The sequence below is a fragment of the Rhea americana genome, unplaced genomic scaffold (assembly GCF_003343005.1).
Source record: "Rhea americana isolate MKP2758 unplaced genomic scaffold, rheAme1 scaffold_75, whole genome shotgun sequence".
NCBI classification, from domain to species: domain Eukaryota; kingdom Metazoa; phylum Chordata; class Aves; order Rheiformes; family Rheidae; genus Rhea; species Rhea americana.
The window spans coordinates 2,989,722-3,014,992 of record NW_028186923.1 but is presented as its reverse complement, the minus strand read 5'-3'; the positions used below and the strand labels follow the sequence as shown (position 1 = coordinate 3,014,992).

The 25,271-nt window shown below is 39.8% G+C and overlaps 2 protein-coding genes across 6 annotated transcripts in view; one reads left to right on the top strand and one right to left on the bottom strand.

Annotated features, from left to right (window-relative positions):
* KATNAL2 (katanin catalytic subunit A1 like 2) overlaps positions 1-23,454 on the top strand; it is a 30,896-nt gene extending 7,442 nt beyond the window's left edge. For 2 of the 5 annotated variants that reach the window (XM_085322206.1, XM_085322211.1), the window contains exons 2-16: positions 835-905; positions 1,304-1,470; positions 3,645-3,687; positions 4,113-4,236; positions 5,260-5,358; positions 5,880-5,978; positions 6,840-6,917; positions 9,401-9,499; positions 10,015-10,078; positions 10,907-11,025; positions 13,409-13,500; positions 15,138-15,248; positions 20,992-21,154; positions 22,103-22,205; positions 22,420-23,454. In XM_085322206.1, coding sequence (XP_085178332.1) covers positions 835-905; positions 1,304-1,470; positions 3,645-3,687; positions 4,113-4,236; positions 5,260-5,358; positions 5,880-5,978; positions 6,840-6,917; positions 9,401-9,499; positions 10,015-10,078; positions 10,907-11,025; positions 13,409-13,500; positions 15,138-15,248; positions 20,992-21,154; positions 22,103-22,205; positions 22,420-22,559 — 1,572 coding nt within the window. In that variant the 3' untranslated portion in view covers positions 22,560-23,454. The remainder of the gene's footprint in view (positions 1-834; positions 906-1,303; positions 1,471-3,644; positions 3,688-4,112; positions 4,237-5,259; positions 5,359-5,879; positions 5,979-6,839; positions 6,918-9,400; positions 9,500-10,014; positions 10,079-10,906; positions 11,026-13,408; positions 13,501-15,137; positions 15,249-20,991; positions 21,155-22,102; positions 22,206-22,419) is intronic. The other 3 variants (XM_085322207.1, XM_085322208.1, XM_085322209.1) reach the window with 3 other exon arrangements.
* A 1,075-nt stretch (positions 23,455-24,529) lies between these two features.
* HDHD2 (haloacid dehalogenase like hydrolase domain containing 2) overlaps positions 24,530-25,271 on the bottom strand; it is an 11,247-nt gene continuing 10,505 nt past the window's right edge. The window contains exon 6 of the mRNA XM_085322212.1: positions 24,530-25,209. Within this exon, the coding sequence (XP_085178338.1) occupies positions 25,106-25,209 (104 nt within the window). The 3' untranslated portion in view covers positions 24,530-25,105. The remainder of the gene's footprint in view (positions 25,210-25,271) is intronic.

Sequence of the window (25,271 nt, the reverse complement as noted above, 5' to 3'; positions counted from 1 at the left end):
AGAGCTTTCCTTACAGTGACTTCTGTTCAGACCCTAAAATCTCAGAGCTTCTGGTTTGCAGATCTTGTGCACGTATGGCAGCACTATATGCTCCTCCAGATAGAGCTTCCCTGCGTGATGGCAAAGATGCATTTTACACTGCTGTGCTCTTATCACCGAACCAAGTGYAAATGCCTTTGGTCGCTCAAATCTGTTTGAAGAAATTTATGGGACTGTCTTCGTATTGAAATTTCTGCAGCTAGGGGCCTGACTTTGATCACACTTGTGTTAAAATTGTGCAAGTCTGGCATTATCCAAAGCTATTAGTTCTTCAAGTGTTCTGTATTTTGCTTGCGTTAATGTATTGAGGCACATAAAACAGGAGGTGTGAGCAGAGTTGAGCTGGTCTTTGCAGCACGGTCATGCAGATCCCAGACCTGTTTCCATCCCCCAGCTCAGAGCCTGCAGAAGATGGCTTTTGCAGGGGTGGGACATGCGAGGTTTGCTTGCACCGCCCTTGGAAACACTGTGCACGAGGTCCATGAGTCCTATCCTGAAATCCTTCTTGGCCTGGGCATGTTGGAGAACCATAGTCACAGTAAGGGAAGTAACTTATTTTCTCAACCTTAAGGTAATTTTCTTTCCCCTGGGAAAAGCTTCCTCCCCATCCAGGATCCCTGATAAATGTGCAAGAAAAATCATGTTGAAAACCACTTCTGTTTATTAACAGTGAGTTGTTTTACAGTTCTGAGATGCTTGTCTTAATTTGTTTGTTTCCACAGGCTACATTKAGATGCTGTTTACAGCAATAAAGAGAATATTGCATTTGATCTAAAATTCTGTCTTAATTCACAGGAAGAGATGCRAACAGAAGCTCGTCGAAAAAATCTCCTCATTCTGATTTTGCATTATTTAATGGAGGAAGGGTATGTTCTTTAAATAATAGTGCCCTGCTACTATTTGTGTGTGTCTGTAATGCCATGCAATTTTGCTCTCTATTGGGTGAATTTTACAGCATGGCCAATTGGTTCTRTGCAAGGAAGATAAAAAGGTAAACTACTGTTAAATACCTTGACTGTTTACTTTAATTCATTTCCATTCCTGGAACAAGGTATCTTATATCGGTTTTAAGATATGTTTAAGGGATCAGCAAAGGACTTTTAAATACAATTTATGGCACTTATAAAGGGTAGAGAGTTGTGGGCATCCTAAAAATAGCGAATACGTATGGATGTCGCTGCTTACTACTTCTCTCAAAGATCAGAATAAGTTAATGACTCTCAGTTTCTTTCTTTCTTTTTTTTTTTTCCTTTGAACTTACCAGGTATATTGATGCTGCAAATGCTTTGGAACAAGAGACAAAATTAGGTTTACGTGGCTTTGAAGTTTGTGACAACATTGATCTTGAGACAATTCTGATGGAATACGAAAGCTATTACTTCGTAAAATTCCAAAAATATCCTAAGATTACTAAAAAGGCCCTAGACACTGGTATGTGACTGTGTTCCAAGAAGAAAGTTTTTTTTCTTTCTCTCAAAGCTTAAAAAGTATATTTACCTGAAATACTTACTGTGCTTCTCATGCATGTCTATGTTTAATGTTTGAACTCTCTTATGTTACAGAGCTGCATTTCTAGCACTTAGGACATAGAAACTAAGAGATGARGAGTTTAAGCCCTCTACTCTTTTTTTCCTCTGGGCTTCTAAACAAACATTCTTGTCTTTTAAAGCTACTTTGATATTGGAAAATGCTATGTGAGTGCAAAGTATTATGGCATAAATATTTTCTCCTTTTTTCTCTAATAGGGTAGGAATAGTAAGTCAATTCTATTTCTGATTAAATATTTAGATTAAAATATACTTAAACAAAGTGTTACGTCTTAGCGCATCTAAGCTGGTGCTTAGAAATTTATTACCAGTATTCTGATTAACCACTTAGGTTGCACATGTTCATTCAGCAGCTACAATGTGCCAGAAAAAATAATAGGTTTATTTGCCCCAGAGGACTTAACRTCTGATGGAGAATAGGACAAATCAAGACATTTTGGTAGGACTTTGAGAGCCTGAATGTTTTTGAACTTGAGCACAAAGTGTAACTTGTCAAAGCCATAACAGCAGTTGTATAGGAATTAGTTATGAAGAGCTTGGAGGGTGCAGAGAGCACAAGTTGCTCTACCTATATTTCTTGTAAGATAGATATAATAATTAGGAAAAGGAGTGATTGGCTAGGGACCATTCCTGAGCAGTTTTCGTTGTTTCATATGGCTACCAGCAACTTTGAAATCCCAGGTAAATGAAACATTGTGTAAATATAGCTAAACTACCTGTGTAGGTGAAGTAATTTTAAAAGCGGCTAAAGCCGTTAGTCATCATGACATTCGGTGTGATGTAGAAGATCGGTAGTAGCTGGAAGCTAACAATATCTGTATGAAGGAGAGATTTACAGCTAGAGCCAGCTGACTGACGTCGATACAAGGAGGAACAGCCCTGCAGCACATAAACCGTGGGATTCACTATGAATCAAGAAGGAAAATGCATTACAAAGCATTCATTACGTTGAACTTATTCTCATATCCTCAGTTAAACTAAGTGATAGCTGAGGCCGGATCCATGAAAATGGAGCTTAGATCCAAGTGAGCAATTCCCCAAAGTCCACTAAATCTCTTAGATGCTTACAATCTCTAGGCCCCCCTTTTTGGTAAGTAAAGTTATGCAGGTGCTGGCACCCTGCTGCTGTCAAGCCCAGAGTTGCTGCCACGCTGGCAGGGATGTAGCAGAAACACAAGCAGCCTTCCTCCAGTGTGTGTGTGTCTCAGCGACCGAGCTACTGCCTGGTAGCTTGTGACCTGCCGCAAATTGTCTTCACCGAGAAATCAGGGTATGAGCACGCCAAACACAAAGATTGTCGTGCTGCCTCGTCCTATTAAACTCTCTGCAATACTCCAGGCAAATCCTGTAGAGCCAACTTGATTATTTCTCTGCTAAATTACTGTTTGTACTGTAACTGCACCTCCCAGAGTTACGAATTTCGTGCCTGGGGCTTGCTGCTTGTAAGTGTCCCATGCCCCCAAGCACTTACCGTGGATCAGCTGTTTGGGAAGTGTTGTTTTACGGACGTGTATGAGAATTTGGGCACAAGACYGCTGTGCGGAGAACACAGATGGGAGGTCTGTTTTGGAGTAACGAGGCGTATGCTAGTTTGAAACAAAGCCTCAAGCTTATGAWTTCGGGTCTGGGCTTTGGAGTTAACCATGAGTTTGACATTTTGTGAAAAAGCTTGACTTCGGCACAACTTTTCTCAAATTATATGTGGAAAAAAATAACATAATGTTTGATAACCACAATGGCAATGTGACATTTGTGCTGTCCTGCTATGTTGAACATGATAAATTTACTAAGAGGCAAATTTTTATTTCCYAATTTGGAAAGGGAAAAGTTATTAGCACTAAATAATTATTCTGCAGGGCATAAACTGATCTCTCCAATATTGGTTGTCTTTTCAAAACATTTTTGCAGGCTTGAATTGCTTATAATCATGCTGATCTGGTCTATGCATATTTATGAGGTTATTAATATACTCTCAAATATATTTTAAAGGAAAAAAAATCAAGTTGTCTTYTTTTATATTCTTAATTATGTTCCATCTCAATATGAATTTTACCACAGCAGAAAATAAGCAGCAACTGAGAACTGGAGGAAAGCCAGTAAGGTAAGAGAAATGCATGGGGCATTTTCTGGGCAGAAAATTTTCCTCCAAAAGCAATGTGCAGTGTAGTTAAAATAATGCTGTGATACTATGGGAATCCTAAACTTGCCTAAACTAGCCTAGAATTGTGCTGCTGACCACATGGTGAATTTTCCTGTATCTTTTAGAAGAAAGTAAAAAGCTTTCTCCCAAATGGAGCTGCAGACAATTTGTTAAAGTTTCTGTGCTGTGGGATAAGGTAGGATGGAGTTTTTGAAAGCAATGAGCTTTGGACTTTACTGTGACTGAAATCAATGCTTTAGCTTAAATCAAAGCAGAGCTAGCCCAAAAACATTTTCTCTGAAAACTATGCCTTTTAATCTTTCAGTATTTTGAAGAAAACAATAAATTGTAAAAGCCTTTCCGGATGTGATTTTTTTGTATTGTAGGGCAGCAAGCTCTTCTCAGAATCTCCCAAGGATCAAACATCAGACAGTGCAACGACCATTATCAAAAACTTCCCCAGGGAGGACAGCAGAATTGAAATCTTCCACCAAGGAGAGCCCCAAACAGGTCTGGATGTATTTTATCTTGACAGTGTTATAGTTGCAATTAATGGGTTTTTATTCTAAGTGGCTATAGCCAGTGAGAGGATGTGAGTTACACAGTTTGTGATTGTGTAACTAAATGAGTTTTACTGTTTACATAATTTAAGCATAATAGATTCAAGACTCAGTTCCAACCAGGAATTCATGTTATCCAGCATGTGCTAAAAATCAACAGGAGTCTTTTCATTACCATCAGTGGATCTAAGAATTGATCCTTTAGTGCCAGAAAGCAGGAAAAACAAACTAATTAGTAAGTCTGGTGCATGAAGTGTGTGAGCTTGGGAGAGTACTTTGATTCAGTAATTTTCAGCTCCGAGTGTCTYGTTTTGATAAAACTGCTGAGAAATCAACTTCATTACCCTCCTTTACATTGAGGGGAGCAGGAACAGCAAGTTGGTGGGCAAGCAAGACACTTTGTTATAGCTCTTGAGGAGCTGGGTGAGGGAGAACTGCCTTTTTTTTTTTTTTTTCTTTAAGATCTTTACCCATTTTTTTTGTGGGGCTGGATCTCATGTTTGACTAATTTTCACTTTTTTTTTTTTTAAGAATCAGACACTACAATAGTAACTGCTCTGAAATGAATGTCAGAGTAAGTTACAGTCCTAAAATGTCGTCTTGTTTCTGTCTAAGGAGATGTACTGTGCCTTGTACTTGTCTGTCGTTTCCACTGTATGGTAGCACACAGTTTCTTCTCGCTGCTGAGTAAGATGCAGATTTCTACAACTTACAGTGGAAGATCTGCAAATGAAATAACTGATTGCTGAGCTTTAGAGCTGTGGCTCTCAGCTTCGCTGTCAGCAGGCAGATGAACTGAAGTCTAACAAACTGCACAACAATGTTTGACTAATGTGAGGTTACTGTTGCGAGTTCTGTGAATGAAACAGTTCATCTGGGTGTGTAGAAAGGGGTGGGATGATGCCGATAATTGGATGATATCCGCAGCTCAGCTACTTGGCAACACATTCTTTTAAAATTGATTTTTCTTTAGAATAATGACAGTACAGTTACTCTGGAGCAATCTGACTTTGGCTTAAGCGTCTCAGCAATCAACAAAACTGGAGGAGGAGAAAGCACTCACCCAAGAAGGGTTCGTAGAAACCTAGTATGTGATTTATAACAGGAATGTGTATGTAGTAGGGGGGGAAAGAAGGAAATGCCCCACAAATATGTGATGTAAACCTTCTGTGCATGTTTTTATATAAAATGTCACTGTATAATTAGCTGAAGGGTCAATTTTATCTGATTTAGGCAGTAATTTTTTTGCATAGGAAGCTCTGCTTGCAATAAATAATATTTCAAACATACATAAGAAGGAACAATATTTTTGTTCTTAAAGCCCGATAGTTATCATTGAAGTGGCAGATCGATTTCAGATTGCTGAATGAGATGATAAGAGATTTTGCAGTTAAGTTGTTGCACTGAATGTGAAGAGAAGTGCATTCTTTTCCCATTGCTATCACTGGTTCTATGGTCAGTTTTTGCCATATTTAAGGCTCTATGGGCAGTAAGGGAATGATACACAGAAATCATAAACAAAATTTGGCCCCGTGCATTTTTAGTGGTAGAGCTACAATCCTAAAGCTTGTCACAACATTATTCTCTCCAAAGGGCCAGATAATTGATTTCCGTGGGATGATCCAGGATACTATCAAAGTCTCATCAAATGAAATAGCCTTGAACAGCCTTAACTGTGATCCAGATCCATCAGTAAGTGTTTCTATTCATATTTTCATCCAATTAGCCTGAATGTCAGTTATACAACTAGGGACAAAATAAAATACTGTAATAACATTGTTTTAGTTCCCAAGTGCTCCAGAAGGGCTTGATTCCTGGTAGTGTGTTTCATTTTCCAATAGATAGTCATACCTGATACTGGTCTGATTTGCTGATACTTGTTTACTTTTTGAACCCAGAAGTAGGCAACAAATTACACCTTATGATTCACAAACTACTGAATTTGTAGAGGTCCACAAAGCCTTCTGTGGGTAAAATGCTGATTCCACCCAAGTGAGTAGGTCAGTTAGCATTCACCTCAACTGTCAGGACCACAGTTTAGAGGGGTGGGATAGAAATTTTAAGTAAATTGATCATTCCTGACACAAGCCACGACTTTCAGGACAGCGCGTCCAGCTTACTCCGTGCCAGTCTGTCTCTCTGGCAACTTTTCCATTTGAAGAAAATTTCAAAACGGAGTGTGTGGCAATGTGGTGACCCATATTTACGTTTTTCACTCGCTTTAATCTACGTAGGGTATATTTAGGACTACCTGGGCAGTGAAAGAGCTACTAATTTTAATATTAATTCAGGCTTAGATTCTATCATTCTTAAATACAGGAAACTGCAATATGGAAAGATAAAGATTTTCAAACTTCACTTGGAAAGATGAGGTTACTGTGAATATAACTTATTTCAAAATACTTTCTATATATACTTATTCTTGTATCTATATCTTTACAACTTTAAAAGTTGATATTATTATGATATATCAGCTTTTGGAAACTATTTCACAGTTTGACTTCTATTCAAAATAATTGAACTTTGACAAGTACTTACTTTTGTCTTTTTTAGGAACGATTATTAAAACCCCTTAGTGCTTTTATTGGCATGACGGGTGAGATGAGAGAACTTGCAACAGTTGTAAGCAAAGTAAGGTTGGACCTCCGTTTCAGTTGTGTATAGGCCTCTGTCATCTGAAAATGCTGTTTGTTTCTTTTTGGTATCATTGACAGTGCTTACTCTTGAAGGTATAAACCCATGTGCAATTCCTTGGAAGTCATTCTTTTCTCTGCATGTAACAATTTCTTCCTGATAAAAATTGAAGGAAATAATTAAGACCATTTCCTTTCTAATAAAGATGCAATCTAATCATGCTGTACCTAGTAGATTATCACAGCATTTCCCTTTATTCTTGATAAAGAAAACGTGCATCATTGCACTGAAAAGAGATTTGAGTATATGATCTAGCTGTGATCAAATGGTGGCGAAAGCCTTGATTCAGCACTACGGGTGCATTTCCTATTCAGTGCAGTTGCGCTGGGTTCAGTGTGAGCGGTGTGCCAGTATCCTGGCCATACCTTGATTCTGAACGTACTAATAGATACCATGTACCATAAATATTAGACACTGGTAGTCCCTTCTTGTTTATAATGCTAGTCCCGTGCCTTGCTGTGTGCTGTCTGCACGATTGGGACTCTGTCTTTTCTCCTTTGGCACAGCTGAGGCATGTTATTCATGCAGGCTCTGCCAGTAGCACCCTTCCTTCTCCCCAGCCCGGGTGCTGCAGAGCGTTATCAGTGGCAGCCTGCGTATCCTGGGGAAAAGTGGAGGTTCTTCTGGGATGGGCAGCTGAGGGAATCCCAGCACCGTCAGCACCCTCTCATTTCACTCCGCGGTGGAGGTGCAGTCCCAGCAGATGGATCCCGGGCTGCTGGCAGGATCAGCCTGGCTGCAAAGCAGGCGGATGCTTTGAATGCATCGTCTCCCAAACCCTRCTAGACACTTGGCCAAAAGGCTTCATATTATCGCAATATTTGGCAGTGTTGTGACTCTTTCTGAATAGAAGCGTCAGAGAAGAGCTACGTTATCAGCCGTTGCTCCCACACACTTAAAATCAGCTATTTAAATAGCATGTAAGACTTTTGCTGGCTGGTTTTATAGTTGTAATGTGGCTCACGTTCTTGATCTGAAAATTTTGCATTTGCCGTTTAGTAGAACTGAAGTCCAACAAACTTCCAACCTTGAAATAAGAAAGTTTTCATTCATTTCAATGCTTACCTTTTTTTTTTAATTTATGGTGAACCTGCAAAATTGTGTTTTTCAACAAAGCAATAGGGATGCTTTAGCCTTCCTTATGGAATGTTTTTTAATTGTGCTAGTATGTTACTAGCTGCTATGGTAATTATCACTCTGTAAATCAATAAAAAATAAATAGCATGTGGTATCTATTTTACCACATAATCTAATTTAATTTGGAAACACTTATGGAAGTCTCTACTTAGTATCATAAACCTGATTCGTCTTAATTTGCTGTTAATAGAAAGGGAAAGTGTAATCTACTCTATATAAATATTTTTTCTAATTGTATTAAATCAAATTTTCCCCTTGGATGCAAGTGTGTAATTTTTCTTTAGTCTCTGGGGACTGCCTGTTTTTATTGAAGAGTAGAATTTATCCCAAATATTTGTATTGAGGATATTTTCTGCAGAGCAATTAGTCTCTGGAATACCAAGTCACAAGATATTACTAAGACAAATGGAAAGATTCATAGAAGATTTGGATAGTTTGATAAATTAAACGAAATTAATCGAGTTAGTGCTTCAGGGCGTAGACTAATTACTGACCATCTTTTRAGAGATGCCTGGGTGGAAATATTCCTCCTGTTACAGAGCTTCTCACACCTTTTTCTGCAGTATATGTAATCTTGCATAGTGTGGAGTAAATGGAGAGGATTTTTTTCACTATTACTTATAACACAAGTTGTAGATGCAACCACCAAATTGTTGAGCTACAAGTTCAAAACAAACAAAAGTRCTTTTTCACACGGCACACGATTAAACTGTAGAACTCATTGCTAAGGTGCACATGTGTTCAAAAAGAAGTTAGAGATACTCACGGAAGAATGAATGACAAATACGAAGATAAGAAAACTGGTTTTAGCTACTGAAGTCCCTAAGTTACACGTTTCCGGAAGCTGGATGCAAAGACGTGTCAACATCTCTCTGCTACTGCCTATGCTTTTTCTTTAAATATCCAGTGCTTGCCAGTGTCAGGGCAAAGTATTAGACTTGGTAAACGTTCCTATCACTATAGCTGCTCGTAYGTTAGTAGGTCACTGCTGGTGATATCAAACCTGGTCCAGACCTGAGCAGCATATACATTTGGCAGTGTATATATGTTCAGTGAAACTATGGGCTTTGGGGAAAGTAAGACCTAACAGCAGTGTGGAAGTGATCACCGTGTGCACTGTCTTCTTGTGAGCTGCCTGGTAGTATATGGTTAAATAATACAAGTTGTATTACTTAATTGCACTATTGCTTTATAACTGAGTGGATTCTTTTACTTCGCCAGCAGTGGTTATCTTAGTGCAGGAAAATACATTTTTTACTAACAGGATGCAATGTATGTTGCAGGACATCTATCTGCATAATCTAAATGTGAAGTGGGATGATATTATTGGACTGGATGCAGCCAAAAGGCTAGTCAAGGAAGCGGTTGTTTATCCCATAAGGGTAAGGTTTTAAATGGATTCGAGAAAACCCCTGTTGAGCTTCCTAGCATCTTCCTTGTAAATACAGTGGTGTTCTTGAATTCTCACTGTTCTGTGATTTTTGTAGGCAGTTCCCCTTTGAACAACAGGGGTTTAGTCGATAATGTCATACAGATTCTCCCATAGGAAAATAGCCTTTCATATTAAAATGGCAACTTTGGGATAATATTCTTGGGCACCTTGGCAATATAAAAGATGCTGGATTTGGCCTATACCATTTCAAAGGCAAATTACTTACAGAAGAGATATAAGTAATGCATTTGCATTTGGAAAAAAAAAATTAAACAGATTTCATCTGGTAAATATAGTATTTTTCTTGGTRTTCAGATTGTATTTATTATATTGGTTTTATATGTTTTTTTTTTCCTCCTTCTGGTTTTCTTAGGTTTTCTGAATGCATTAAGAGCAGTGGGGTAGGGGTTGTATTTTGTTATAGATGATGCATTTAATCCCTGAATTACTTTTTTATTTTCACAGTACCCACAATTGTTTACAGGCATTCTCTCTCCTTGGAAAGGATTATTGCTGTATGGACCACCAGGTATGGAGAGCTTCATACTCTACCCATTAGTGTATCACTACTTCCATTTTGTCCTACAAATAAAYTATTGGTGCTAATCAAATATATTAAAGTAACGCTAGTAAATATTCTATAATTTGAAATAAAAGGAGACGATTTTAGATGATTATGTCTGTCTCTCATTGCTCTCAAACTGTCCATTTACCTTTCACACAGTCCTAGATTATTTCTGCACCTGAATTTTCCAAAAAACATGACACATTAGCCATTCAGAGGAGTGAGAATTCATGTTAAATTTCTATTGTTACTCAGCTTGGACCACATTAATCAAGTTTGGCTTGACTCGATCTTCTAGAATGTGAATAAATCTGACTCAAACTCACTTTCCTTAGGAAAATGTCATTGCTTTTTCTTGTGCATTTGGAGATTGTTTTGGAAATGGGATGGTGCCTCTTGTCCTTTGTGCTAGCTGAGTGTTTTCCATGGCAGCACGGCCTCCTCACTCGCTCCGCTCCGCTTGGACACAAGGAACGAAGCACTGGCACAGCGCTAATGGGGCAGGGAGGGGAAGGAGGGCACAGCCCACAAGTACTGCCTGAGACAGGCTGCAAAGGGTGCCACTGCAGTAAACTTCATTTGCTGCTGCGAATGCTTTGTTGTGCTCTCCACACAAGGACTCTGACCATTTCAGCAYATACTACTTCGGAATTAGGAGAACACATTTGTCGCTGCATTTGCAGTGCTGTTGAGTTTCTCATCCTGGAAAGACTTCACCTATTTATTCTCCTATTGAAACAWTTGCATTGTACTTCTTTGGAGAGTGAATTTCTTCAACGTTGTTGTTTGTAGGTACTGGAAAAACTTTGCTTGCTAAGGCTGTTGCCACGGAATGCAATACAACCTTTTTCAACATATCAGCATCCACTATTGTCAGCAAATGGAGAGGTGATTCAGAAAAACTTGTCCGGGTAAGAATTCYCTTTTTCATTATACTTTAACAAACATCATGTTCCCACTTAAAGGTCTAGAGTTTCTAGATGAGCTGAACAGAGAACTGGAAAACAGGTATTCCTCCAATACTTACATTCTTTGCTATCTTCAATAAAGCATGTGACTCTGTATCTAGTTCTTAAAACTGGAGTAACATCACTTCTGCAGAAATATCATGCTGGATGCTCACAGTGGAATTCTAATTCTATAATGCAAGGTGAAGCAGATACCCCAAAGCCAGCAAAGATTTTTGACCCACTGATAAGAGATGGGCAAGCAGAATTCCTGAATAAAATGACGTTTGCTTAGTGACCCCTTTGAAGTGCTTTACATCCTTTCTGCAAGGATTGGCTCACAGGCTCCCTATGAAAATGTGCCTATTAGGTAAGTTTCCAAATTCACTGTTATTTGTAGTCTACAGGACACGGAATTGGTAAAGAATTCCCTTCTCASAAAGATCTTAGTCAAACACAGCCATAATGCTGTTCTAAGGTAGGTGGTTGGCTGGCAAGTAGGTAAATGCATTTGGGCATGTAGACTGGCAAGTAGCTTGTGTGATTCCACTGTCATACAGAAGTCCAGGTCATTGTGCAAGGGAATTAAGGCATAGCATCCTCATCCCGAAGTGCTCCTCTGAATTTCTGAATAATTGCCACCATTTCAGTGGAAGAAAAATCAATGGGCTTTTAGCTTTCCTTTACGCTCATCTGTTAGGATATACTTCAGAGAGATACGAAGCTCTTGAAAATGAGTAATCACGATAGATTGCACTTGGCAAATGGTATTACAAGCATTGTTGATACTTTAAAATATCCCTTCAAATTTAGGCAATGTCTGCGATGTAATTTTTCTTCATGTGGCCTTTGTCCTTTCAAATGGCACATTTTTCTTCTCACACAAGATACATTCACCTCCTGTATTATTGATCCTCCTGGCATCTGTCTCAGTAACTTCCTAGAAGTTTCCCTGCTGTCAGGATAAGGGATGGGACAGTCTGCTTTGTGTCACAGCATGGCCCAAAAGGATTTTGTGAACATGCCACAGCATTTGCATTGATATTGAATCTGTGGTATTTCACCCTTGGTTAAGTTCTTGGCAGAATCCAGAAATGAAATAGGATTGTGGCTCTGGACAGCTCTAAGAGAAGTATTCCACGAAGTTACATGCTGAAATGATGTGAGGCTGGTGCGGGGGTCTTCTGAAGTTGTGTCAAGTATACGCCGCATTTGTGCTCATTTGGAAGAAGGCCTGCTCGTGCTTTTTTTCCTCAGTTCTTAGCTGCATTAGGGTGAATTGCTATTTTCAATTTGTAATAAAATTGTAAACTGCAAACTGTCAACATCTCTTACATGAGAGCAATGATAGGAGATGTACAAACGAAACTGATACCATAGCACCCAATTTTTGTTTCAGCTACCATCTTGGAAAAGCTACTCATGTGGCAAARTTATTTTATAATGCAGCGTTCTGCTTAATCGTGAACTTCTGCTACCTCAAACAGTACTAATTACAATGCTGATCATAGACTACTTGTGACTCTAGGCAAATAATTTAAACCCTGTGCTTCCAACACAAAATATAGAAAAAACATATATACCTTTTTAAATGTGTGTGTTTAGGAGGTTAAGTGTTCAGATTAAAGGTGCTGGGTTAATAGATGCTGTCAGTGATATTTATTTAGAAAGTCAAAGGGCACTTCACTGAAGAACAGTAGATTGTATGGTCTTATTAATTTAAGTCTCTTCACATTTACAGCAAAAACAGATAAAACTTCTTTTTTTGAAATGGCAGACCCACATTTTGAGTCAGCTTAATATTCCATTTTTTAATATAGCCCTGATTATTTCAAAAGTTTATATTTGCCTGGTTTTCACCAGGCAAAACAAAAGAACTGCTTAATTCTTACCAAGAGAATCAGTCCATTTTCCTTCATTATGGTTCAGTGACTTTTTTTTTCTCAAATCCTTATTTAAAAAAAAGCTACAAATGGAGCAACGACAAAAGGAGGAGGATATTTAATCTCCGATAACAATTCAGGAGTTCCCAGAATCCTCTGATGGATCATTTTCTTCTATCCCATTATTCTYGGGGTACTCTGATAGGATTTAGACAGAAAGATTTGCATATAACGACAGGATTACGTGCCTGGGTTCTTTATCTCTCCTTCATAAACCTTTCAGAATCCGAGCGGATCCTCAGCCAACCCGGAGCCTTTTCCTGGTGTATATCCCTTTTTGTCCTAGAAGTTCTGGAGCGTGGGTGGTGTTATTTGTCTTTTGTGTCTTTTTGTGACYCTTAATGCCTTTTTGTGTTAGTTTTCCTGTTAATCTTTTCTGTCGCTTTTACTCTTCTCTCTAACAGGTGTTATTTGAGCTTGCCCGCTACCATGCTCCTTCCACAATTTTCTTGGATGAGCTGGAGTCAGTTATGAGTCAAAGAGGCACCGTTACTGGGTAACCGATGAAATCGCTTCCTGTGGCTTTAGGGGATCCGCTGCCCCCTTATTCCCACATCTTTTCGATAGCGGGTTTGTTCAGGGGCTGATAGATCACACCGCCGACCTGTTAGAAACAAATCTTAGCTAAACTAGAGCCTGAAGCTGCTCTGTGAACTTCTGCAAGAGCGTGTTGGGCCCCCTGGAAGACTTGTCAATACAGTCTGAAAAAGACTAAAAAAAGTCTAAAAAAGATTGTGAGCAGGAGAGAGGTGCAAGACTGTATAACCAACRCTGTTGTATTTTAAAATAATATATTTGAAGTGGTAGTAGAGGCAGTGGGGAGAAACAACAGAGGACTTGTTAGAGGCAAGAAAGAAGCTGATGATTTTGTGATGCTTTGGACAGGCCCAGGCAGAGCAGGGAAAGGTGCACGGTATAATCGGGTTTTCATTAATGCGACAAATTTTGATGGCGCTGTCAGAACTTGCAGGAATGACAGAATATTATTATTTCCATCTGTGGTGCAGACAGTTTATAGCTTAAAAAGCGGATTGGAAAGATTGAGTATGGGGGAGAAACAGAAGTATAAAGAAATTGGTATACCCATCAGCAGCCCTTAACAGTGAATTTTATGTATTGTAAATTACATGCTCAAAGATATATAAATAGAATRTGCCATATAGTGAATGTACAATTTGTAATACTTGTCATTTAATAGCCATAAATTATGGGCCAAATTTTGCCTTCATATATCTTTTTAAAGCTCTCATTAATATCACTAGATTATCTATTTTAGGCATGGTTTGTATCTAAGACTATGTGGGTTACTATAATACATCRATATTAAGTATTGACAAAGGCATCTGTAGATGCCTTTGCAGAAATAAACCCTTAAACCTGAACTGCAGTTTTTACCATTTAAGACCATGATATTTTTTCTGGATTCAGTCYACAAGGTACCAGAAACTCTGTGTCTGGGACCTAAAGTCCAAACAGGTTTCCCACAGAATTGATTTCCTGGATCGGGGCTAAAATTCTTAGCACTTTCCCGAAGAAAGTCCTTAAGTTTCTTTTTTTTCTTTTTTTTTTTTTTTCTTGAGGAAGGATCTTTTTTGCGTTGTTTCAGAGAGAGCTCTGCCCTATTTTTCAGTTTTTCTATACTGCGTATTTTTCTGTTCACTTCTGGTATAGCATTTTGTGATCTATCGAATGCAGCAGTAGATGTGCCTTCTTGTGACCACTTAAAATTCACTCACAGAAAAGTGCAAGTGGATAGGTAGATATCTTAATTGTTTAATGCCAACTGTTACATTAYAAAAATTCTCCTACATAGATCAGTCAAGCAAAGCTGCTTTCCAGTAAACATGGACTCTGCATAAAGATTAATACGAAGGAAAAAAAGAAACTAAACACATATTTTCTTTGGGTTCACTAATAGTGAACTCTCCTCACTTTAATGCACTGAAAAGAGTCCATTTAAGTAATCATTAGAAAGCTTGATTTTAATGCTTAGATGTTAGCTAATGGAGCTTAATCATGCTTTGAACTGGGACAAAACTGTGATGASGGCTCAGTTGCTGTGAATGACACTGTATAAATAAAGATGATTACTTTAATACACTGAGCAAATAATATTTCTCTGCATCTTGGTAGTGGTGAACATGAAGGAAGTCGGCGGATGAAAACAGAATTACTGGTGCAGATGGATGGCTTGGCCCGATCTGATGATCTTGTATTTGTTTTAGCAGCTTCCAATCTGCCATGGTAAGAGATCCAGAGAGTACATTTTGAATACATTTGCTTGAGCTTCTAAGCACAGATAAAGATTTTATTTAGAATTTTGCTGAAAAAGCCTTGATATTTGGTTAAAGCATTTAAAGATTAATTTGGAGCTTTTACTTTTAAACGCTACAATTCTTGCTATTTGTGCCACATGACAGTAATCCACAGTAAACTCAGCATATGCTGGTGCTACTAGCTGCTAATATTTAAAATGGAATACTTTATTTCATAGCCAAGTTATTTACTATGTTTAAGCTAAGAAGGGTTTCAGCCTGGAACTATAAGGTGCTTAAAACATCTAGTGCTTAGAAGGATACTCCATAAATAGGAAAGATGGATTTTTATTGGTACCAAAAATGACTTTTAAAAGATATGGATGAAATTTTTCAGTTTCTTTAACGTATTTTAGAAAACAAGGTTAAGTGGTTTATAATGGGAGCTAAAATCCTTCATCGTGTCAGGTCTCAAAATGGGTAGGACAGGTACCAAGAGCAAGACAGGCAGTGCCATTTTGCTGCTATCTGACACCTTGCTGAACCCACCTCCTGAGGATGGCGTGCAGTTCTGGTCGCTCTGCCTTAAGAAGGATGCAGTGGARACCGAGAAGGTACAGAGATACAGAGGCAGCTGCCTCGTGAGGAGAGACTAAAAAGACGGGGACTCTTCAGTTTGGAAAGAAGGAAGATACGTTTAGATTAATAAAACACAAAATCAGTGGGTAAGCCAAACACAGAACTGTTGTTTTCTGGATTCCACAATACTTGGAAGTAAGGGACACTCGTTGAAACTAGCAGAAGATCAGTTTAAATGGAAAAGTAAATATTTGAGCTTCTGGACTTGCCAGGCACAGGAARTTGTGGAGACAGGCAGTATCAGCAGTTCAGAAGAGGCGTTAGGCAAATTCCTGGACAACAGTCCAAATAAGGATGTTGGGAGGACTAAGCAGAGATGTAATATTTGTACTTCCCCAACATCCACAATTGTTATACTACAACAGATGGAAGAAGACGTTCAGCTCGTGTACTCCTTGAATAGTCTCTTCTATTGCCACTGTCAGAAGAGAGCATGTTGATCTGGCTGGACCACTCTTCTGACCTGGTGTGGTATTTTTTTTTTTTTCATATGAGCTATTATCAAATGTTTGCAGATAGAGTATGGAGAAAATAAAGGCTTTKGGGCAAGCACAGTTGTTCTCAGCACTTTTTGAGCTGTACACTAGTAATCGTTTTCCAGAGTAGGAGCTAGCACCTCTATAGAGGATTGAAGCATGCTGATAATTGGCTTGTTTCTGAAGTTAACTTTTATAGATCTGGAACTAGTCCGTGGACTGTCCTGCCTTAGACTGCTTGCCTCTGGGATGAAACATCTTTTCTTACAGAGAAAACTGTGGCCTGAAAGCAGAGAGGGAGAACCTCAACAACGTAATTGGTGGAAATTATCTGTTAGGTGAGAGAAGGTCTTAGGGACAGATRTCTGCAAGAAAGAGGTGAGATAGGCATTGGAAAGGTTATTTGGCCATGCTCCTTCCCCACGCTGGATTATGACTGAAGTAGAGAAATACAGTGTGTCTACTGCTGTGGGAATTTGGGGTAGGCTCTCTGACTGGCTAATGTTTTACAGTCTGCTGGTCGTCATAGCACTGAGGTCTTTACTTTAGTGCCCCTGAAGGCCTTCAGACCTAAGTGGGCCAAATAACCTCTCCAGTGTAGAAGGGGTTGAGCTAGGTGTCTGAAAAGAAGACAGCAGTCGTGTTTCCAGGGAACTTCGAGTCGTGGCTTGGGAAGTGCTTGGTGGAACCAAATGGAAGCTTTTGTCTCAGCTCGGCCGGTGTTCACAGGGGTGACCTTGCGTGAGCTGTGGCTCAGCAGCATTTCAAGTGGCAGTACTTAAAACTTAGCTGCAAATCTTGTTCATTCCTGAATACCCACGTGCATACATACACCTAAATTAACGTACAGATGCACTTCTCAATTGTTACATGMCACTTAATGTTCTTCCACAAAGTTTGTGGTAATACTGTATTCCTCTCCCCAGTTGATCCCTGGCTGAGAGGCCAAGGGAACAAGTGAAGAGAATTAAACACCGGACGTGATTTTTTGCTACCTCAGAGCTGAGGCAAAAAGGTAACATTTTCAATGAAACCCTGCAACCTGTGAGCTTGGCCTCTTTCAAAACTTGCTGTGGGCACTGAGAAGCCCAAGTCCTTACGGAGACGCAGCAGGACGCGTGTTCCCGAGTCACCTTGGCMCCATGGGTGGGTGGTACAGTAGGATGAACGAAGGGGTTTCTTACCTCAGTGCAGCATCTTTCATGAACACTGGGGGATGTTCACATCATAGCGTTTTGGCACCTAAAGACAGGTTTCCCCTGCTAAGAGACGGTCAACAGAGAAAGAACAGAGTCATTCAGAGTACCCCAGGGACTGATACTGGGGCCGGTACTGTTTCCATCCTCACTGATGAGCTGGCTGATGGGTCAGAGCGCACCCTCAGCAAGTTTGCAGATGGTGCAGAACTGGAAGGAGTAGTTGATAGACCAAGTAGTTGTCCTGAGGGATGGAAGCAACCTGGAGAAATGGGCCAACAGGAAACTCAAATTAGGTGTACGAGTTAGGCCAGTTCCTACCCTGGCCTAGCAGCGTAAGCAGAAAGCCGTCACTGGCTTTTGTAGCTGGAATAGCAGAATGTGTGTGTCAGTTTGGGGGGATTTATGCCTTGTCCAATCTCATGAATTTAAATCAGTGCAAAATCTACCCTATTTTGTGTTACAATATCTATGTGAAAATGCTGAAAAATAAATTGCTACTGGGTATGTGAACAGTTAACACTGAAGGAGAATTAATACATTAATAACCCATTCTTCTCTTTATGGTTCGTTAGTAATATGCTAGAAAATGTTTATGTTATAGCATCGTTACTTTTTCAGAAAGAGAAACTCTAAGCAATGCATTGCACTGTTTCATGGTCTTTTGCTTAAATTATCTTCAGAGTAGCTAAGCTTCACAAGTAATGCTGCAACATGGCAGTACTAAAAGGGATTAAATGCCTTTAGAGGATCCAGGTCTTTCTACTCTTGCATGCTGGTTTGAAAGGAAAAATCAGGTGTTCCGAACCCACCAAGGAAGAGTTCAGAGACAGCAGCTGGCCTCAGAGTCACAGTCTGGCTGATGCTTGAGCTAGGGATATTGGAGGTGTGTTAATGCAAGAATGAGGCTGAGATCCCTCTGAATGCTACTGTAGAAAAAGAGATTTCTGGATGTGTCCTCTTGTTATGCATCTTTCTTATGCAACTTATAAACTCTTCATGGAAAATCATGCCAAAATTACAGAATACAGTTTTGAATGTCTTATATGTTTGATTTTGRGATCATTTTGCAATTCTGAAGTGCTAATTTCTGCAAAATTGCCTGTTTGAAATGTCAAAAAATGACACCGCTTTTCTAAGGTAGATGCAAAATGACACATTTTCTGTTTTAGAGGAATTGCTCCCACAGGAATCTTGCAATCTGTACTGGGACAAAGGTAGGAGCTGAGCTATTGTCAGAGTCCAGATCTCACTTTGGGAAGTCTTATACTTGAGGGCTTACATTTCTGGATTTTTTTTTTTTTGAGGTGGTTGGATTTTCGCTCTTTCCTCAGCAAATCCAACCCATGAGTGTCATGACTAGATTGTTGGGCAGAACTGTACCTAGCAGAGAGAGTGATACTCTGGAAATGTAGCTGAGAATATACTTCGAAACGTKTTTCAGGGGGAATGGAAAGCCAATGAAATCCGTAAGCATCTTAGGCTGTCATTGAGATTCACAGCCATGAGGAATTTGGGAATGCTGCCTCCAGAGATGTCAGTGGGGTGTGAACTCCCACCTGATGATCTCAAGTATGTTTGCCGTTTATTTTTGTGTGTATTAGACTACACTGAGTCCTACTGTAGGACCTTGGMCTGTGGCTGAGTAGAATTATTTTATTATATTTCATTTTATATATGCATATAGAAAAGGAAATATATACATATATAAATGTGTGTGTRTAATTAAGTTTAGGAAATACCTAGTCCCTGTCTGCTCTGAAGGTTGTGGCTTCACAGCACRACCCTGTGTTCTTCCAAACATTTGGTATTCAGCTAGATTTTAAGAGATTTGTTTAACTTGGATATTTATTGAAAATCAAAAAAAGGAAAAAAAAAGTGCCAAGCTGCTTTTAGATGAATAAAAAGAAGCCTAAACAAAGCTCTTTATGCTGTCCTAAGCTGCACTGCAACTATTGATCTTTCTTTCCCGCCAGTCCTTGCTGCCTAGGCTAGGTTCCTGCTGCTCATCAGCAAGGCCCTTTTTATTGACAAAGTCCTTGTTGAAATGGTTCAACRTAATTAAATAAAAAGAAAGGCCTGGCTGATGAAGAAATAAAGTGATCCTGAACCATGTAGTGAATGGTTCCTAGTGTCTCGGTGCATTTAGTTTTATTCCCATTGCAGAGCTGCTTTCTTCTCCCTCCGTACCCGGATGAGGAGCTCGCTCTTTCTTGGTGCCTCTAAGCGCTGCCGTGATCGTCATGCCAGACAGAGATTAATTCTGGACCAGTCTTCTCTTGTTGCTGTCTCTGGGTTCATCTTTGGAATTGTTCTGGCATGCCTTAATTTCTTCCTAAGGCATTATTTACTATTCTTTATTCTGGAAATCAAAATAGTTGCCTTGTTTATCCTCATGAAATTTGGCAGTGACAACATGACAAGATGCCCTGTGGTGGTATCCTGGAAGAGCTCTGAAAGGACCCTCTTTTATAGGTCCTGCACAGCCTTTTGTGTTCTTTCTGTGAGCATTTCTTAATGCTATTACTGGTTATTACTTCAGCGGATATTTTTGTTGGCTCAGTGCTTACTCTATTCTGGCTATCGTTGTCATTTAACCTTGTGTTTGATCACTAAAAAAAGCAATTGTAGAAAACAACCTAAACACTCCTAAAATAACAAAAATATTATGTCTTTATTTTCTTCCTTAGCCAACAAGTAGGGTCACTGTAACCTTCCTGAATAAACAGAGTAACTTCTATGTATCAGCATGCTTATTTACAGAGCAGCTCCCTACGCCAAGAATATTTCTTAGCCTTCAATGTCGCTGCTTGCAGTTTTGCAAAAGTGAAGCCCTGCAGTAGGATGGACAGCCGGAAATATTGCCTGCAGGGCCGACGCCTCCCGGGCAGCGCGCTATTGCAGCGTGAGCAGAGGAGCGGGGACTGCCGCTGCTCTTCRCCCGTTCTGCGCTGGACGCCGCACCGAGGTTGGCGGGGCGTAGGCTCGGCGTGCAGGCTCCAGCCCCGGGACCGCTTGGAAAGCGTCTCTTAAGCAGCCCCGACGCTATCAATGCACTAACAGCCACGGATTAGCAAATCCTGCTATTTATTTCTGAGGCTGTGAGTAGAAGTATTCCTGTAAGTCTCCTTAATAGCAAAGACAAATTGAAAGGTTGTTAGTGACGGGGGACATGCCAYAAGTAAGTCAAGAGCCAGGGGAGGTGACTGCTGCTGTTAAGCCTCATTGTCGCAAGCCAGAGCTTCGCTAACACGCTGAACAGGAATACACCGGGTAATTCATCCTCTCTTTTCAAAAGCAGGTTGACACAACCACAGGTGAGGGTGCAAAATGTCAGTCACTGCAGGAAGGAGCTTGCTGTCAAAGTCACGTCTCCGGGAAGCGACGGGCTGAGATGTTTCCTCTCCTTCGTTGCTTGCAGGGAGTTAGATTCTGCCATGCTGCGGCGCCTGGAGAAGAGGATTTTGGTCGACCTCCCAAGCAAAGAGGCACGGCAGGCAATGATTCAGCACTGGCTGCCCCCCCTGAGCAACAGCGGAGGAGTGGAGCTGAGGACAGATTTGGACTACGGTTTACTGGGCCAGGTGAGGCGGGACTGAAGCAGGTACCGTTCAGCACTGACCGCTCGGGTGCAGGTGGTCTCCGGAGCGGGTGCTCGCTGTAGGTGAGGGTGATGTATGTCAGCGGTGGGWGTATGTCGTGGCGGGAGCGGTCTGCAGCAGAGAGTTGGGATAGCGCCTCTCTCCGCTCAGCAACTGCCACGTGCAGAGCTGGGGGGAAGGTCTGCGGCTCAGCTGGAGCCTCCAGCCAAGGGGAGACCTGGCCAGGTGGTGAGTTCTGGTCCCCTCTGCTGGGCCAGCTTTTCAGCCTTAAATACAGGGAGGTTTACAGCAGCAGTACAMACTATCACTCTCCTTCCGTCAGGCTGGGGGCACTTTCAGTCCATCGGGGTAATGAGCAGCTGATAGTGTAGGAAGGTGTGTGACACCTCCAATGCTGCAGGAGAAAAGCACTTCGACAGCGAAGAGATTCACGAGGCTATCAGGCTCCAGAGACTTTCTTCAAACTGTAAATTTAACCATTTTATCATCCTAAATTATTCCGAAACAACTTGCAGCTAACAAGGGCCATTTGACCCTTGTTTTATTTCTGTTTGCAGAGACAATACTCAGATTTTGTTTCATAAATGTTAGAAGTATTTTATAAAGAGGCAAGCTGGGAAATGGACACAGGTGAGTTTTATTTGACCTATGGAAAATTGCCCTTAAGAAAGGTAATGTCCAATATTTTGCTTGCTATTACAAGGTACCGTGGGCATTCAAGACAAGAACAAGCAACATGATGGTTGGTGTGTGTGTGTAGAAAGATAGATAGATACATATGTGCGCATGTATACATTCATGTGTATACATATTTCAGAAATGAACTTGCAAACTCATAAATATATACAAAAATATATRTGCTTTTAAATTCTATTTCTGTCTGATTTGTAAGCCTGTGAGCTGTAATGCGTCACTCTGATCTTGTCATAGGAAACAGACGGCTACTCTGGCTCAGACATTAAACTGGTGTGCAAGGAAGCAGCTATGAGGCCAGTGAGAAAAATTTTCAACGCTCTTGAAAATCATCAGCCAGGTACCACTGAGAATCCTCTACGGGAAATGTTGATCCAGTATTGTAACTCTAGGAATTAGTGTTAACCCCAGCAGGTGGAGCTCTGTTATCTGCTTAGAAAAGTTTAAACTGCACATTTAGAAATAAATAGTTGCAAGTATGTTGCATTAGGCACGGACTTAATATTTTTTCAGTAGTAATTACAGTATTTAATGATTTTTTTTCCTCTCTTTAGGTAACAGTAACTTATCCATGATACGATTAGACACAATCACAACAGCAGATTTCTTGGATGTGATCGCCCACACCAAGCCATCAGCAAAGAATCTAAGCCAGAAGTACACAGCCTGGCAGAGAGAATTTGAGTCAGTTTGAAAACAAAACAAAACAAAACAAAACAAACAAACAAACAAAAAAAAAACAAACACCAAACACTTACAAGATTTTTGCCATCCAAAATAGCATCTCTGCCTCCAAAGGGTTGAATGGTGAGAAAGAATGAAATGCTACTGTTTTCAGGAAGGAGAACACAATGAGGAGTGCGAGGGGGAAATCTGTACCTTCCAAATTTGCAGTGGGGGGAGTGGTTTGGTTATTATTATTACTTATTATTATTATTATTATTTACTAGTCATTTTCAATGACCATTCTAAAATATTCTTCATAGAAGTAATGTAATATAATGGCAGAATAGCAGCTGCTATMTAATGAACACTCGAGCATTAATTTTATGATAAATCTTTATCAAGTGATTGTTTTTCAGTCTCTATTCATTACAGTTGTTTTCAGGTTTGGGGTAGGACTGGAGTAGAAAACTTGTCATGAAGTTAGATGTTTAGCCTAATTTTTCCACTCTGAGGGTCACTAAAGCATTATAACCAGTGTAGCTTTACCAGCAGAGAGCTGCATAGGTGTTAATGAAGTAATTCAGGACCTTATTAGTGTCTTGTAAATTTAGTTGCTGCTATTTTAATCGGAGATAAAAGCCTTGATGTGCTATGTCTGTTATTCTCCAGTTGGTTTTGGGTATTCCCAAAGTGGAAACAGCAACATATCAGAGGAATTTGGGGATTTTGTGGAAAATTGGCATTATCTACACTAATCAGCTAGGAACTGGCTGGGTAGCCAGTAGCAGTGGTAAATCATAGACAGTTTGGAGACTTTTCTATTCATAAACATGGCCAAGCAACCAGTCTGCAAGACTGCTACGTGTCCTTCAAACAATGATTTTATTGAACTCCATATACTAATAAACATTTCTCAGGCTTCAGGGTCCCATTACTTCCCTTCTTTTACCCACCCTCAAGGCAGTTATCCTCTTTGCGTTTCTGCTAGTGTTCTCCTTACCCGGTCTTTTGGGGGGCGGTTGTTTTTCTGAGTATCACCGTCTCTGAAGAACTGACAGTCTTTTTTCTAGCATCATTCACATTTTCCAAAGTTTTTGGTAAGAAATTTCTTCACATGAGTTTGCCTATAGATCCACCACACACTTTTAACACAGATGATGTTCACCTTGTTACACATAAGATCTGTGCTTAGCACTATTACATTTTACAGGATACAACACAGACAATATCTGAAGATGGCCCTTATTATGTCCAGGGGTTTCTGTTGTTTCTTGCATTTCTACTGCAGAGCCTGCTCAGTCCATATATGTTTTGTCACTGACAGAGATTAAATCTCAGTAACCACCCACCCGATGAGATTACAGATAGACAATCTTTCATTTATGGAGAGTGTCCCACTCATTCACCATGATGGTTTTCCTTAACAAGAATCAGCAGAGCTCATTAATACAAAATTGTATTTTCAGTAAGGTTAATACTGCAGCAATRTATAATTACATTCTAATATTTTAACACTCAGGAGCACTGTAGAACAAATGTAAAGGACTTTGATTAGTACAGTGTGTGAATGGACTAGAAAATATATTTACCATCATTACAAAGTTGGTTCATATTGGTGTATTTAACATGTGTAGGAAAAGCAACACATACTACAGAATTAAATTTCATTTTATAGCTCTACTAACCAACTGCAYAAAAACTCAAATCTGTCCCCATGGCTTGTAAAGCATTTTTCCCATAATATTAGAAACAAACAAAAAAAACAACAATAGTGAAATTTTACAACTGTAGCATTAATAGGACCCTGCTGAAGTCTAACAACTTCAAACATTCATAGTTTCTAAGCCATTTAATACCAGATTTTTGTTTCTGTACCATTTGTTTTAGTAACAGCATCTAGTTGAAATATCTTAAAATTCTGTAAGTTTTCATTTCACACAAAATTTGAAGAACAAAAACCAGTGTCTCTTCTAATGAGAAGAAAAAYATCAACAGTAGTTATTATTAATAATGGTGATATTTTAATTTAAAAGTCACCCCTAGATGTGCATAATCTCTACCTTTAAATTACAACAGAGCAGAGACATACTCAGTGAAAACAAACCCCGAGAACAGACCTAGCTGTTATTACTACAGGTTGACTAGGGCTCTGATAGTCTTTGTGCGTTATTTAATTGAGTATTTCCAGTAGGTTTTACAGTATCACTAATTCGATACAAGAATTTGATGCTTTTTTTTTTTAAGACAGGGTTTTAATCTGTTACTTTTTGAAAGCTAAAAACAAGCAGAACTCTGTGTGCCATGTTCCCTAATCAATTATGAACACAAGCTCTATTGGTTGTAGCCTTCCTGATGCTGTCTAACCTGCTGAGTGCCTCAGGTCTCTAATCGCATCCTCATGCAACCACTACAAGAAAAGGACTTTGCCGTGACTATGCTGTGGCCACAGACCAATCCTCTTTCCTCAGGGCTAGGTTTCAGGAGCATGCACTGATCCTGTGGCCTTTACTTTTGAAGCAAGAATAACGGAAATTAAGTGAAACAGAAGTTTCTTCAATCTGACTACTCCCTTTCTCACAGCAGATGCTCTAGGATATGTTCCACAGCCTCTGGGAAATTCTCACAGGTTAAGTAAGGAGCTGGACTGATTTTGTCTTCATCTGCTGGTCGATATTTACCTGTAACAGAGGAACAAAAAGATACATTTATAAAGCTGCTCTGGGTGACCTGTAAGCTTGAT